General features: G+C 35.4%; 1 protein-coding gene across 1 annotated transcript in view; it reads right to left on the bottom strand.

Moving 5' to 3' along the window:
* The window catches only part of LOC120540514 (cation channel sperm-associated protein 2-like), a 36,348-nt gene extending 20,762 nt beyond the window's left edge, over positions 1-15,586 (bottom strand). The window contains exons 1-8 of the mRNA XM_039771356.1: positions 15,560-15,586; positions 8,917-9,090; positions 5,774-5,842; positions 5,415-5,549; positions 2,492-2,622; positions 1,554-1,673; positions 811-935; positions 483-661 (exon numbers count right to left, since the gene is read on the bottom strand). Coding sequence (XP_039627290.1) covers positions 483-661; positions 811-935; positions 1,554-1,673; positions 2,492-2,622; positions 5,415-5,549; positions 5,774-5,842; positions 8,917-9,082 — 925 coding nt within the window. The 5' untranslated portion in view covers positions 9,083-9,090; positions 15,560-15,586. The remainder of the gene's footprint in view (positions 1-482; positions 662-810; positions 936-1,553; positions 1,674-2,491; positions 2,623-5,414; positions 5,550-5,773; positions 5,843-8,916; positions 9,091-15,559) is intronic.
* Between the last annotated feature and the right edge of the window lie 746 nt (positions 15,587-16,332).

Below are 16,332 nucleotides of genomic sequence, written 5' to 3'. Positions count from 1 at the left end.
TATTTAAATAATATTACAGGTGAAACAGTATTACAGATATACAAACTGTCAAGCAAGAACCCAGTTCAGAAATAATAATGCAACACAGAGATGTCAAAATGCAGCCAACGTTCACACAGTAGAATGTCAGTGAGGTAAAGCCAGTTACAGTATATTTATTAAAAAAAGAAAATATTGCCATCCCAATGCACATAAAATAAAGATCTAAAAATATTTGCCTATGAACTAAAGGCTCTTTAAATTTAAAATGTTAGTTGTTGATGCTGTAGATTGAATTGTTGGCTCACATTTTAAAGGAACATTCCATGTACGTCCTTAGAAGTGTGTGATGAAGTTTCTTCAGTTTGTGCTGTCCTAGTGTATGTATATATTTCCCCTTTTTTACTTATGTCCACATTGTACTCCTTGCAGCCATTATTAAACTTAAACTATGTTACATTTGAACAGTGGTATTCCTGAGCTTTTTTCGTAATGTGACTTACCCATAATTCCTACAAAGATATTTCTAAAGATGAAAGCACCAATGAATATCCAAAGAATGATAAAAATTATGCAAGATGCATGATCCAGTTCAACGACTTTTAATATTTCTCGAGCCATTGCATACCAGTGGTCCAGGGTAAACAAAATAAACAGTGTAACTAAAGTATTTGGGATATCCCTGTAGAACCAATAAAAAAAAAAGAAATAAGAAAATAAGAAAAATGACCATACTTTAAGTTAACACAATGTTCCTTCAACAAACAGAACAATGTTACATTAGGCAAAGTCTAATTAAAAATCATGAATATCAATAAAATGTAAACTTACATGAAACTATAACTGAACTCAAGGTCAGACACTGTGGACAGACTATAGTCTGAAAAGAGGAGAACTCCGGTGATGGTGAAGATGTAAAAAAATATTGTCAAAAAAAGCAATATGAAGCTCATAGCCTACAACAAGAAGGTACATGTATTAAATGCCAACATCAAAAATGTATGTAGACCCATTAGAAAGAAGAACATACTTTTAAATAGTAAAACATAGTAAAAGAAAGAGTTGGTGAAACTGATAGAAGATCAACAATTTCACCTGCCTATTAGGATTATGTCTGATTACATTTTCAGTGCTATGTTCTAAATTCATGTTTTTTAGCACACTAGAACCCAATCATCCGGTAGATGGCATATATGAAATATATAGATGAAATATGTTTCAAAATAACTTCAACAACCAGTACATTTTTAACCCTTTGCTGCCAATTTAACCAAACTCCTCTTCCTTTAAGAGTAAGAGTGAACAGTTAGTGGATGGCAACACAAAGCATTTTGAACATACTAAGAGGTGTTATACAGTGCATACAGTACTTTTGAAACAGTTTTATTTGAAGCTACCTCTTTTTCATTATAAAATTAAGACAAATACAATGTTAAGGTGTGTTGACAAATAAACTGATTTGGGGCTAGATAATAAAAATATGATTCAGGCATAAAAAAGAAGAAGTATAAAAACTTCAAGAAAAATAACTCAACCTTTAGTCCTCTGAAGATCGCATTTACAATAAGTCTTACTTGTCGAACTTTAGAAACCATCTTCAATGACCTTAACACGTGTAGAATTTTAATAACTTTTACAAACTGCAAATTTATTGTGGCTGCTGATCCATCATCAAGCAACTCAGGGAGAATAGACTGAAACAAAATTAAAATATAGTGAAATAAACAAGTATATACCATATTGTTTTAACAAACAAAACAGCCTATGATTTCCATAGACCAAATATTATGTGTGGTCAGAGATATAGAATAACTTATAATCAATGCCTTATTAGAGCACAAGAATGTAAGAAATCTAACAAAGTCCATCATGTTAATGTTTAGCTAATAGCTAAGCTTTTCCAATATCTCATCCAGATACTTGAAGGATGTAAAGGTTTGTTTCAACTACATGTCTTGATAGTTTGTTCCGGACTCCCACAACTCTTTTCATAAGATGTGCTTTAGTCTTAAATGCACTTCCCATTAATTTACAATGGTGTCCTCAAGTACATGATTTACCCTGATCCGCTGGATCTTGTTTATCAATGCCTTTGAGGATTTTGAAGACCTGGATTAGGTCTCAACATGGTCTCCTGTGCTCAAGACTAAACATGTTTAATTCTGTAAGTCTCTCAGAATACATGTCCTTTAAGTCCTTCAATGCACCTGATTGTTCTCTTCTAAACAGCTTTTAGTGCTGCTATGTCTTTTTTGTAACATGTTGATCAGAACTATACACAATACCCCATATGTGGTCTCACTAGCATTATATAGTCCAAACATGACATCCCTCAATTTATATTCAATTCATTCAATATAAGCTAACATTTTATTTGCCTTTTTAATTGCTTCTGCACATTAGAAAATGAAAATGTTGTGTCAATCTAAACCCCAAAATCCTTTTCAGAGGTTACTTCCTGTAGGACAGTATCTCCCATTTTGTATTTTTATTTGATTTTCCTTTTGCCTACATGTAAACCTTTGCCCTTTTCTACATTAAACTGCATTTTCCAAGTGTTCATCCAGTTCCGAAGCTTGTCCAAGTCTTCTTGAATTGTTTTTGCCTCCTTAGTTTCTACCATTCCACACAATTTAGAATTATCTGCAAATTTCACAAGTTTACTAACTATAATAGAATCAGTGTCATTAATATAAATCAGATAAAGCAATAGTCCAAAAACACCACTGATAACTGCACTCAATATGGAGTGTTCTCCTCCTGTGTATACTCTTTGTCTCCTACTGGTTAACCAGCTTGAGATCCTGATGCCTATAGCTTTCAAAATTAATCTTTGGTGTGGGGCTTTTTGAATGTCTAAGTAAGTTTATTTTTCAATTCTTTACTTATGTCAACTACTCAAGTTGCATGTTCAAAAATATCTAACTGATCTGTTTGGATGGATCTGGCTGTTATTTAGTATATTATTTTCATATAGGCACTTTCTTAACTTATCCATTTTGTCTCCCTTTTTCAAAAGTCACATTTGCAACTTTCCAGTCCTCAGGTACTTCTCCTTTCACGAGTGACCACTCAAATATGCCTAATAAGGGTTGTGACAAAGCTGCTATACCAGCGCTCAACCCGATACAGACAGACGCAGGAAGCACACTGATAAAACAAACAAATGTTTTATTTTCTTTTTTTTTGCCTGTGGGCCATGTCTTCCCCATTTCTCACAGGCACAACACAGTCCCCAATGCACCAACACCACGCTGTACTGCATTACACTACACTACACTACACTACACTACACTACACTATTCCTTAACTTTCTCTTTCTCCACTACTACTCCTCCCCGGCAAGCTTCATCTCCCTCTTCCTGACTCTTGTTCTCGGAGTGTTTACTGCTGGCTCTTTTTATAACACCCCCAGAAGTGCTTCAGGTGCTCGTTGAACTACTTCTAGCAACACCTCCGGGTGTGGCAGAAAACCCAAGAGGGCTCAGCTGCTGTTGCAGCAACCCCTGACTGCACCCCCAGATCCCAACATGACTGTAGATAACTCCAACTCCCATGAAGCCCTGCAGGAATCCGAGGCACCACTGCAACCCATGGGGGCTGCCATCTAATGTTCTGGGGGAGGTACTGTTCTACCCATGCTTGCTCCCCCGATCCTCTCTGTGAAGAGGCGTCCCGGCCAGACAATTTGTGACAGGGTGCATAAATAACGTTTTTAATTTTTATACTTGTGCTTAATATATGAATAAAGACTTGCTAGGCTACAAGCAGGAGAACCTTTTTTTCAAGGAAACCAAAAGTTTTCTTGAAAAAAAGAAATGTTTCAAAAAGTGTGTCCAAAGTTTAAAATAACAAGATGTCACTGTTTTCTATAAGCCTAGTTGTTTTAATGCAGGCAGTTCAGTTTATATATGTTAACACCAATGTGTTAAATTAGTCATTAAGTAGAATAGCTAGGAAATCTATACAATGCCAACAATGGGAGGTCAAAGTGTGAAACGATTAGAATTTCAAACATTTCCTAGGCATTATATGAAATGAAATGGAGTAAAACCAGCAAGTCATTCTGTATAATGCCTAGTCATTACATACAATGCCTAGGGAAAGAAAAAGGCATATTAAAGTAACACAGACATTTCATGCTTTGCCTAAAAACATCACACATTCTATAGATTTCCTAGGCATCCTATAAGATACCTGCTTTTCACACATTGCAGGTAACATATACAAGATTACATTTTACCTTAATACATAATGAGAACATAGGCAGAAAATTGTAGATTGTAAAATCACCATTGAAAATAGAGGCTCAAAAGGCAAGTGATTAACAGAAAATATAGCCTAAAGGTTAATTGGACTTAATGGACACTCAACCAGATACAGTAACTAATAGAAAAAAAGCTAATGGGTGTATTTTTTGTAAATAGTTATTAAAAGCTAATGGTCAATATGGATACTAGAGAAAACTAATACTAATGTAATAACTGGTCAGCAGAACTGGCTTGTTAATAGTTAAAAAGAACTAATAGCCAATGTCTTAATGGAATATGAAGTCATGTCAGCAAGTATTCTTATTTGACTGGTCCATTTTGAACATAAGGACTGTTCTATGGATAAAAACAGCTGCATAACTCAATCACACATTAAATCCTTTCTTTTACAGATGAGTGGAAGACATCTCCTGCTTGTCTGTTCCTAGTGCAATTCCTCCAGCTACTCTGAAAATGGGCATGCAATCAGCGCAGACCCTACTAAAACATCGTACGACAAGTGTACTGTCCTATAGACTTCCTCAAATGTTTTGTTTATAAGAGTAAATGCAACATTTAAAAGCAAGTTAACTATAGCCTTACTTTGTGCCATAATTTCCATGTCTTAATATATCCTGCTGCAGATATATGTATGGTCTGAAATATGATTACAATCTTAAAAAAAAAAAACATTTACAAGGAGCATGCGCCCCTTGCTGGATTCAGTATGGTTAAAACAGTTGAGATCAAAAATAACGTTAGACCATAAATTGGCCTTGGGTAATTTAGGATTTAGTGATGAGATAGCAGAAGAACCGGCTCACCAGCATGGGCAATGTTATCGGTGCAGTCTAATACCAAAGGCACTGAACTTTACACTTACCTCATTTAAATGTGTCCTTTGGACACAATGCATTTAATTTAATACTTATCTACTTCTTTCCTTACAGATTTTGTATAGGAGATATATGAGGAGACTGTATTTGCTGAACTGTACAGACTGGATCAGATAATTTGACCACCCCACCATAAGTTGCACATGTCACATAAACAGTCCTTCTTGAAACATTCTGCTCAATGTGAATCGACTGATCTTTGACTACTACTTCATTTAACTATGTGTAAAGCAGGAATACATTTTACTCACAAGAAAAGTGATTATAAAGTCAAAAACATTCCACAAACTTTTCCAGAATTCAAAAAAGTCATCAATCCATCTGAGGATGATCTCACTTATAAACACATATGTTATTATGCAGTCCAGGATATCTAGTGATACTACAAGGATATTACTTGTGTCATCTACTTTGTCAACAATTTCTGTAAGAGAAAATACAGCATATATATTAATTACAAAACTGTTCTTGCTCAAAACAGTTTTAATTTCTTAATTAGTTTTAATTCATAATTTTATGGATACTTAAAACTGTCACTAGGTCATTAACTGTGACTACAGCTTCCAATTGTCCTCTCCCATTACATGATATTTGGGTAGGACATTTGCAAATACATAAAGTATATTACTTTTAATTTCCCATACTTACCATCATGAATCCCCAGAACGAGGGCATTTAGAACAATAAAAAATACCAAATAGTACTGGAAACATTTTGCTTAAAAGTGATGTTAAGGATTTAGTAATGTAACTATTCAGAAAAAAATGCTATTTCTCTAAACATTTTGTTTTGTCATTTTCTTTTTATAGTCTTCTTATTATTGAGAAATGGGCAACACTGTGACACAGCTCTGGGACAGTTTGAGCATTTTTCTTGTGTCTAATTGGTGTTTTTCTCCAGATAGACAAACAGATGGCAAAACAGGCAGGCAGATAGATAGATAGATAGATAGATAGATAGATAGATAGATAGATAGATAGATAGATAGATAGATTTAGTTTATCCTACAGAAACACAGATCATAACTAGTTTTGATTTTTTTTTAAAAGGGTGCAAATTATTACACAAGTGTAAGATTTAATAAAATAAATAAATAAATACTGTTTTTTCTGTTATACTGTATGTCTACACTACTCACAAATATTAAGGGAAACACTTAATCATCACAGCCTAACACCAAGTCAGTTAAGTTTCAGGGATATCAATGTGTCCAGTTAGGAAGCATAAGCGATTATGAATCAATTTCACCTGCTTTGATGTAAATGAAAGTGACAAAAGGCATACTGGAGAAGCAAAAGCAAGACAACCCCTATAAAGGGAATGATTTTGCAGGCGGCGGCCACAGACAATTGCTCTTCCCTTATCCTTCCTGACTTATTATTCTCTAGTTTTATATTTTGCTAGTTTCTTTGTCAGTACTGGTAGCATGAGGTGGTATCTGCAGCTGATTTATGTTGCACAGGACCATAGGTGCCGTCACATGAAGGTTTGCTGTATCTCACAGCACAGTCTCAAGAGCATGGAGGAGATAGAAGGAGACAGGCCATTACACAAGGAGAGCTACACATGGGTGTAGAAGGGCATCAACCCAGTTGCTGGACTGGTATCTACTCCTTTGTGCAAGGAGGAAAAGGTGGAGCAGTGCCAGGGCCTTACAAAATGACATTCAGCTGTCATACAGGTAATCATATTTCTGACTAAACTGTCAGAAACAGACTCCATGAGGGTAGCATGATGGCCCAACATCCTCTACTTGGACCTGTGCTCACAGCCCATCACCGTGCAGCTTGATTGGCATTTCCTAGAAAATACCCCAATTGTGAGCTGAGCCATTGATGCTCCGCTCTCTTCACAGATGAGATCAGGTTCACACTGAGGACATGTGACAACCGTGAAAGTGTCTGGAGACGCCATGGTGAACATTATGCAGCCTGCAACAACATCTAGCATGATCGGTTTGGCGGAAAGTCAGTGATGGTGTGGGGAGGCATATTCTTAGAGGGTCACACAGACATCCACATGCTAGGCAACAGTACCCTAAATGCTATTAGGTACTAGGATGAAATCCTCAAAGCTAATGCGATTTTTAGTATCCTTTTTTTGGGACTTTCAAATTTTCGTACTTCCATTATCACTAACCTGTTCTGCATGTGTACCATGCCAACGTTCTTGAATTCTTTACAACATTCTGCTTTCTCATCAACTCTTTGTTTTATTTGCGTCCCCTGCCATGGTTAAATCTCTTTGCACAAATACTCACCTCGCAGGACGTGATAGTGTACCCTCTGAGAAAATCATGTCTTATCTCCTTCCAACCTTCTAAGATTTCTTTTTATAATAGACGGGTTTTGTTTGTACCTTTGCTCTATTCACAAGACTATTGACATGTACCTTATGTTTACATTTTGCTTCTGCTTCAACTTTTATAATGGTTAATGATTTTCTACTTTGTTTGTGCAGCATTCACTGCATAGAATTAATTGGTAATGGTCTATCTAAAGTTTGTAATATTCTGTTAATTAATTATTGCATATTAGAATTTTTTTCATATTCAATAATTTTTTATGTTTAGTTATTTAGAGCCTTTTTAGGAGTCATGGTACAGTACCAAAGCTGTATTTTTCAGATGGATGGTTTATCCCATATTCTCAATTGAATTACAAATCTTGAATTAGGCAAGATATTTATTTTCACCAAATCAACAGATGATAGATTAAACTGCTTTGTTTTACATGATAAAAAGCTTCTTTACATTCTTCTATTTAATGCAATCCACATTTTTATATAAAATACCCTCTATAACCCAGATGTTTTATTTAGAACATGCTGTAGCTGTGTCTTTTCCAGTTTCCCAAAATTGAGCAGCTGCTGAATTGGCAAGTAGGATCCAGCATGAATCAAATAAATAACAAAAGAAATTACTTAGTCTAATAAAAGTTTGTTTCAAAAACATTTAGTAAAAATTCAAAGCAAAACAGTTCACACAAAAATAGGGAAACAATTATTATACACGCAGGATAAAAGGCAAAAATTGAAAAAATATTTCTGCTACAAGCTTAACTTTTTTTTGTTAAACTTCAGCTATTTTCAATACTTGAAGGTTGTGTTATTTTTCTATGGCAAACATGCATATGTTTTACTTAATACATTCATTATGTTCTTTGTACGGCAGGTTCAATATGGTCAATATGTTCAATATGATACAATATGGTTTGAAAACTGTTTGCACACCATTCCTTACCAACTGCAAGGCAGATCACAAACTGGGACTAATCTGTAGTAAGAGGAACAAGAAATAATTAGAATATTCCCTTTCAATTTAACTTGTGGGGGTTATAATAGAATCTACCCTAGACTATGCATTAATATATAGGCAAACTTTTTAACATAATTAAGAAAATACTTCAATCAATTTCAAATAACCTTGCAACATAAAAAATGGCTCTTACACTTGCAATATTAAGAGTAGGTTTGCTTTTTGGACTAAACAGAAATATTTACTTCATATGTTAATGCAAAGAATTAAATAATATCAATTAATCAACCCACTCATTTTCTAGACTCACTTATTTTAATGCTTGAATGGATGTCAGTCCATTGCAGGGCAAACTCACACACATTCACAGAGTGGTCAATTAATTTAACATTACTGTATCTGAGATGTACAAGGACAACCAGGACACTTATACAAAGAGCAAATACCACACAGACAGTGACCAGGCTAGGGCCAACTGTGGTATCTATGCCATTTGAGAGTAACCACCCTTTATTAAATTTCTCCCAAAGGATACTGTTAAGCAGCCAGTTGGCCCACATGTTCAATGGTGGAAATCTGGAAAAACGATTTTGAACTCTCATTTGTCTCCGATCTTGCTTGGTAATATAGGGGTTGCGCATTGGAGGAATATCATATCCCACTAGTTCATGTTCATCAGTTTCAAGACACTCTTCAAGCATATCCTCATCTAAAAAATGTGATAACAGTACATAAAGGTCAAGTGGGTAAAATACGAGTATCTTCATTATGTACTTGAAGTGACACAATTAATTAGCATTATACATATGATTTATTTCTTAACAAGCAATAAATACACTTTAACACCTTGTTCCTTGTACTTTGCTTTATATTATAAGACTTGGAACCAAAAGGACCCAGGAAAAATGGCAGTAGACCTCCTGAAGTACCATATTAAGAGCATTGTTCTGTAAAAAATGTAAGTAAATAAGTACTAAGAACCGATAATTTATTTCTTCATATTCAGATTATTATGTCACTTTATCCTCCTGTTCCTTGCTGTTTCCCATTGCTGTCAGTGAAGCCTTTTTTTCTATTAATCTCAGGACCTTAGTGTTAAACTAAGAGAATCTTGCTTTTGTATTACTATGTCATAGAGCACATTGTCAGAAATATGTTTGCATTTTCTTGAGGATAAATGTATGTAGCACTTGGGTTCTTAGTAGGGGAGTCTCAATTTTGCCTTATGTGAACACATTTCCATAGCATAATTCTAAATGGGGAGTGTGTATATCTGATAGAAGTAGTTACTAACAACCTCTGTCCCCACAGAAGCAGCAGTGGTGCCCAGAAATCCTGTGATAGGATCCGGCAGATCTGAGGCAACTATAGTTTAGACTAAATAGCTTAAAGGTAATTTGTGCTGTACCCCATTTAGGGTGCCAAAAGAGGCAATATCCTATGGCCACTAAAACTGAGTCAGAACCTTGGACCTGAGAGCCAGGGGAAAATTATATATCTGACAGGTTTGAAGTGTGGAAACATTTGTCGAAATAAATTAGGTGTTCCCTTCTCGGTATAATCAACACCTGACTCCTGTTGGAATTGCACACAAAAGGATTATAGGTACTTATTTTGTTTTGTGTTGTATATTCTCCCTAAGAGGGTGTGCCTTGTGATGGACATCCAAGCTTATCCAAAAATGTCCAGTCATTTTTGAAATTTACAGCTGAACATAAAGGCGCTGTATAAATAAAATGTATTAATAATTTATTATTATTATTAAAGAGGCACACATAAGAAAACCTTTAACTGTTTTAAGTAAGTAACACTCATAAATACAACAAGGGTAACAATAATCACAGAACATAAAATATGTGTCGCAGACATTTACATGCATCTGATGATCTCTTGCTCATAACTTTAAGTTGTTCTGATTTTTGCTGAAAGTGAGAAGCACCAAGTTAAATTCAGTATTGTGCAAGTTCACACCTCACAAGAACTAGCTCAAAGTTCAGTTCACACAGATTAAAATGAATACATTCACGTTCATAGTTTACCATTTCAATTTAGAACTAGTTCATGTTCAGTTCATTTTATATTTTTGAGGGAGAATAAATGACCCATGAGTTTACTTTTTTCAATTTTACATGCCTTACATTAGGTTATAACAGTGTTCTTGAATAAAACACAATAATTATTAAGACATTTTAATTAAATACACTTTGTTGAGATATACCCACAACAAACACGTATAACTACAGTATATATGCTAATGTCCTCCTGGTCAAAAAATAAATAAAATGGATGCAAGTATACCTATAAATTACCGCTTTATTTCCAACCATGTCACACAAATGGTGACTATGATACCAGCGCGTACATGAACTAACCTATTATACGGCTGGTCAAAATTCGCATCACATATTGCTCGTACAACAGGGGGAAATATAAAGTGGCCTCGCGAAGTACAACGTTTTCCTAAAAGCGAAAGCAGAGCTTCACCGCATGCCCGTGTCATCAGGGGTGCATCTTAAGCATACGCAAGCAGACACAGACTGTGCCTATTTGATTTTACGTTATTTTTTCTGGGTACTGTACTCTGGTCCTCCACCCACATCATCAAAGATGTGCAGATTAGGCTAATCAGAGATTATAAATTTGACCCTGTGTATTGATACAAGTCCCCATGTAGAGCTGTTTGCCTGTCTTCTGCACAGTGCTGGTGGCACATGCTCTGGACTCCTGTGATCCACAGTTTGATTAGGTGGGTTTGAGAATGTTAAGTTATTAATTGAAGAGTTGACTTATATAAGACATTTCCTGGAGTATATACAACAATTACATTACTTCTGTGTCTTTTGCGGTTGATATTGTTAAAACACATAAGACCATTTACTTTCACCAAAAAAAAATGTCTTGTAAGTATCCTTTAAATTTCTAATTTCAGTTTATATTTGTATTTTGACCTTGCCCTTATTTTATAGACTATGCATATCAAAGAACAGAGTAGTCTAAGAATTGTGCCCAATGACACCTTTGCCTCAGTTCAGTTCTATTTTAAGAGTACATCCAGAGGACTGCATTTACATCAGAAGAGGATTTACAGTTCTGCTACCAAATGTAATCCTACCTTGTCTTATATAGAAGACTCGTTAAATCCATTGCTCTTGAGCCTAGACTAATGCAGGGCTGGATTAAGGTGGGTACTATTGATGCTGCAGCATTAGGCCCATTCCTGAAATAGGCCCAGATGAAAACATTGATGAGAATTTTCCGGAAGCTGAACAGTTTTCCTTTGCTATATTAACCTCAAAATAATTCTTAGAATGAAATTTGGAGTCCGACTTTCGGACGACTAGACACAGCGTTACTTATTATACAGTTACTATTGTTCTTTGTGCTGTGACGTAACTATAACGTTGTGTTTATGGTTAACCGAAGATCTCAAGTTAATGCTATCAATTTTACATTAAACAGTTTATTTATTAATTTAACTGCGTTTTTTGCAATATCTTGGGGATTCTTGCCACTTTATTATTGTTCGGTAAGTGCCACATAGTAAATTTTTCACCTTGAAAGTTAGTTGTACAGTAAAAATCGATGGCTATTTAAATGGGTATCTGTAAAGGTAAAACTAAAAGCCAGCCCGTGGGCCCGGCATGGATGTTTAGAATTTTTTAAATCCTCGACAGGATTCTGGTCTATTATGAAATTTAAATCGTGAACAAATTTTTACCCTCAAGAGCCTGAACTGAGTCACTTTGACCCAACGTCTCTGCAAATTCATTTTTTCTTACTCATTGTTAGGTTTTCTGCATTAAGTGCACTTTTCAGACAATTGCTATTGAATATTGATATTACATAGTTTGATGTTAATCTCGAGTTGTTACGATACTACGTTGTTATTATTATTCATGTTCAATAAAGGCTGGCTGGTTGCGTCGCAAGCGATTAAGGCTCCTTGGTTGTCTGAGTGCGCATGTACTGTACAATGAGTGTCGAATGCACATGCACCAATACCGAGAAAAAAAACAGACCTTTTTTGCGCTGCAGCATCAGGCCCAATTTCGTCTTAATCCGGCCCTGGACTAATGCCTCTTGTAGCCCCTGGGGAATATTAGTATACAGTACTCTTAGTTTTGAACAAAGAAATCAGTAATTCAATATTTTAAGCATTTTGGACTGAACTCTAGGCTTTGTATTCTTTATTTGAAGTCAGAAAATAAATCTGTCGTCACCAATGTCATGCTACTTTTGATCACTTCATTACTGTGGTGTTAGCACCGATCTGCATTAAACACTGAAGACCTAGGGGGTATTTTTCGTACGTGGATTACTCGTTTAGCCGGATGTAATTGTTGGTGATTTGGCATAATCCTGGATCTGTCAGTTTTTTGAAACTCTTGATTGATGTGTTGTCATAGCAGCACATCCAAATCCTCAAACCTGCTCTATGTAAACAAGGATTAGCTCACACACTTAATCAGTTTCCGTGCGTGGAATTCATTCAGTCATTCATGAATGAACGATCAATTGATATCAGTGCGCAAATTATAAGAAGAGAATTTCATAGAGAGATTGTTTTGCGCGATCTGCAAGATCCTTTATTGCTCCTGGAGAGAATTCTTTTCGAAAGATACCGAGGAGGAATATTGTACCTCAAAGATTTATTAGCATCTTATATTCGAAGTCAGACTCGGTGCACTCGGGCTTTCACAACCACACAGGCAGTATACATTGCTTTCAGGTTTTTTGCAAGCGGCACTTTTTTTATATATACTGTAGGCGATGCGGAAAATCTATCTAAAAGTGCAGTTTGCCAGGCAATTCGTAAAGTCTGTTTGGCTCTGAAATATTTCCTTCGGGGTTTCATAGTGTTTCCTGGACACCTGCGTGTGCAGACAATAAAAGAGGAGTTTCATGCCATTGCAGGTACACAGGCAAAAACACCCACAGTTCCGTAAAGAATTTCACAATCTGCCTAACATTCTCATTACCCAGGATTTCCAAATGTGATTGGGGCACATGGGACTGATCAGAGTGGAGTTTGATCAAACATTATTTGGAAAATGTATCTCTCCTCCTGATGAATAATCAGACACAGTGTCTTCATCAAATATTTGACCTCCGTCAATATGTCCTTGGTCAGACACAGGTTCTAGGGATATGACATTCCTTGCAACTGACCCAACAAAAAAGAGGGCTATATGGAACCTACATATAGCACACATTGAGGACAAATATATGCAATGACCATCCTTTACCTGAAATGAAGTGACCACTGCATCCTGCCACTGGTTCTTAAGTGGAGATTCCCCCTGGAATGCCCTCAGAAACAGGGCGATGGGCATTTTGCTGGAGAGGCAACTCTTCTGCAGGGGTTAGGTCTGGACCGCGTGGACCTCCACCTGTTAATTTGCTTGTCTGCCTTCTTATTAGCTTTAACATTAATGTTTTTTATATTATATATTTATAATATATTATATTTATATTATATATGATTCTTTATGTCAACAATTCTTTAAACAGTTATACAGCAATATTTACTAGTTTGAAGTATATTCTTGTACTTCGCTTTAACCTCTTTTCATGTTCTCCTTGTGCTCACGTTTGATCTGAAATTATGACATATTAAAAAATAATTAATCGGACACATAGGAAATGAAACTCTGCTTTCAGTAAGTTCAATGCACACGCGTTTAATCTGTCGGCCACTTTTTGCCAGCCGTCTTTTCTGGTTTGGGCTGCTTTTGCAGTGTTACCCCTTGTGCATATTAAATCTTGAAACCCTTCGAGTAACACACACACGCACGCCCGCACAGCTTATGTGAAAAAAATGCGCCCGTTCTTTCGTCATTTTGCTGCAGCCTATCAAAGACTTGCTGATCATGTTTTCTAGACTCAATATATATGGGCTTTTCACTCAGCGCGGGCGCGCGCATTCATCTCGGATGATTGGATCCAGCTCGACTAATCTACTACTGGTTATAAACTCATCCAAGATAAGGCATCTGATCTCGGATGATTTAAGCGATGTATGGAAAATACCCCCCTGTATGCCTGCAGGCAGCCCTTTAAACTGCCGCCAGAGCAGCTGCTTTTTTTATTAGCATTATTAACGGCATTTGAACTTGGCTTATCATACAGTGTGGCAACAACACTAAATGATGCATTGTTGTATATAACCCAAATAAATATTTAAAACAATCATTTTTATCAGACTTTAGAGGTTTCTGGCAGTTGGGGTATTTTCATTTTTTTTAAAAATTCCATTCATATCACTTGTGCTTAAATACAAGCATGAAAAATGTCATCAGAGTAAATTCAAGTGAGACTGGCATTAACATTTCTGAATACCCAGGAGGTCTTCTATTCTGTATTTAGGTGGTCTGATCAAATGTCCTGATTCACGATCAATGATTGCCACACTCCTCAATAACCTCAAACGCATTGCTTGAACTTGTGGATGTACATCCTCCTCCTTCATTGTCTGTTGATGTTTTTCTCCTGACATACTGCTAAAAAAACAAAGCTGAATAAAATGAATGTTAAAAGGCACATTTTTCAGTTTTTCATATTTCATCATCACAAACTGTTTATTTAACTAGTGACTAAATTGAAGATAATCAAGCATAACTTGTACAAGTTTGTCACAGTTTTCAGTGTTTCATGATATCAAATGCACGCACATTTTTGGGATGAAATGTAATGCACAATATATAAAATACCTGTATCTGGCTTTTTTTTTTTAAATAAACATCCTAGCAATAAATATTTCCCTTTTTCCATTGCTGATGAGCCACTCTACTAAAATAACTCAAAAAAGAATTTTCAAAACCTATGCATTGGAGTATATAACAAATGAAAATAAGAATGTACATGCAATTAACAATACTGTACTCTAAACATACAAAACAAATACACACATGGTGACCCACTGCATTCAAAATTGTATGTGCTGCACAAGGTAATTACAATTATAGTTTCAACTTTACTATTTTCATACAGAGTGTGAGGTTGGCAGGCATTTACTTTAGGTTAGGAGTTAAAGAATGATAGTACACCCTAAACATAAGAAACCAAAATAGAAATTACAAATATTTTTAAAATAGATTTGCCATTTCTGTTTGTTCACAGATACCTCATTTAAAGAAACTTAAATATTAACTGAAAAAAACTGTAAAATGTTTACTCACCTCTAAGGTAGTTTCTTAAAATTTGAATGAGCTTATTAAGTAAATGATTTGCACACTTGAATCTGGAAACAGAACAAAACATTCTTTTTGTTTGTAAACCAGCTTTCTATTATATGGTTGCACTCAAATATTACATTTTCTCCTTCTTTCCTGCAGCTTGCTGTTCAAATGATGAGCTGATGTTGTAAAAACATAGCAGAAATACATTACAAACTGAGAATTGTTTATGTGTAATACTTGTAGAATGCTGTTCATTGAGTGTTGCCCATTAGCTGGGACTGTGAACAGTAAAAACCTGTTTTGATAAATTTGACAACAACATGCAAATCGCTTGGTAAAAATTCACAAGTTGGTGCATACTATAGACACTAATAATATAATAACATAGAATAAGGCGATATTGCCAATGTAAAAGAAAGCAGGGAGTTACAAACATGGCATAAATGGGCCAAAATACTAATCATAATAAAAATACTAAATACAACAAAAAAAATTAATTTTGAGTAGGAAATAGGCCACTTACATATTAAAGTTAATTCAACAAAAATGTTTTCAAATGTTTGCTGTTAGAAATATGTGTATAACAACAAGAGATGCAACATACTATACAAAGGGCACTTCATTAGAACATGTCTGGCAAATAAGAGGAGAATAAATCTATCAATTTCATTGCCAGTTTAAAAGTAAAGAGCCCCAAATCATCCAGATTTAAAAAAAAAAAACTGCTCCAGTTTCCTCCTGAACTACATGAATTAGTAAACTGTTCAGGATTT

This window comes from Polypterus senegalus, chromosome 12 (assembly GCF_016835505.1).
Source record: "Polypterus senegalus isolate Bchr_013 chromosome 12, ASM1683550v1, whole genome shotgun sequence".
NCBI lineage: Eukaryota > Metazoa > Chordata > Cladistia > Polypteriformes > Polypteridae > Polypterus > Polypterus senegalus.
Note: the sequence above shows the minus strand (reverse complement) of the source record. Positions and strands in the feature narration are given on the sequence as shown.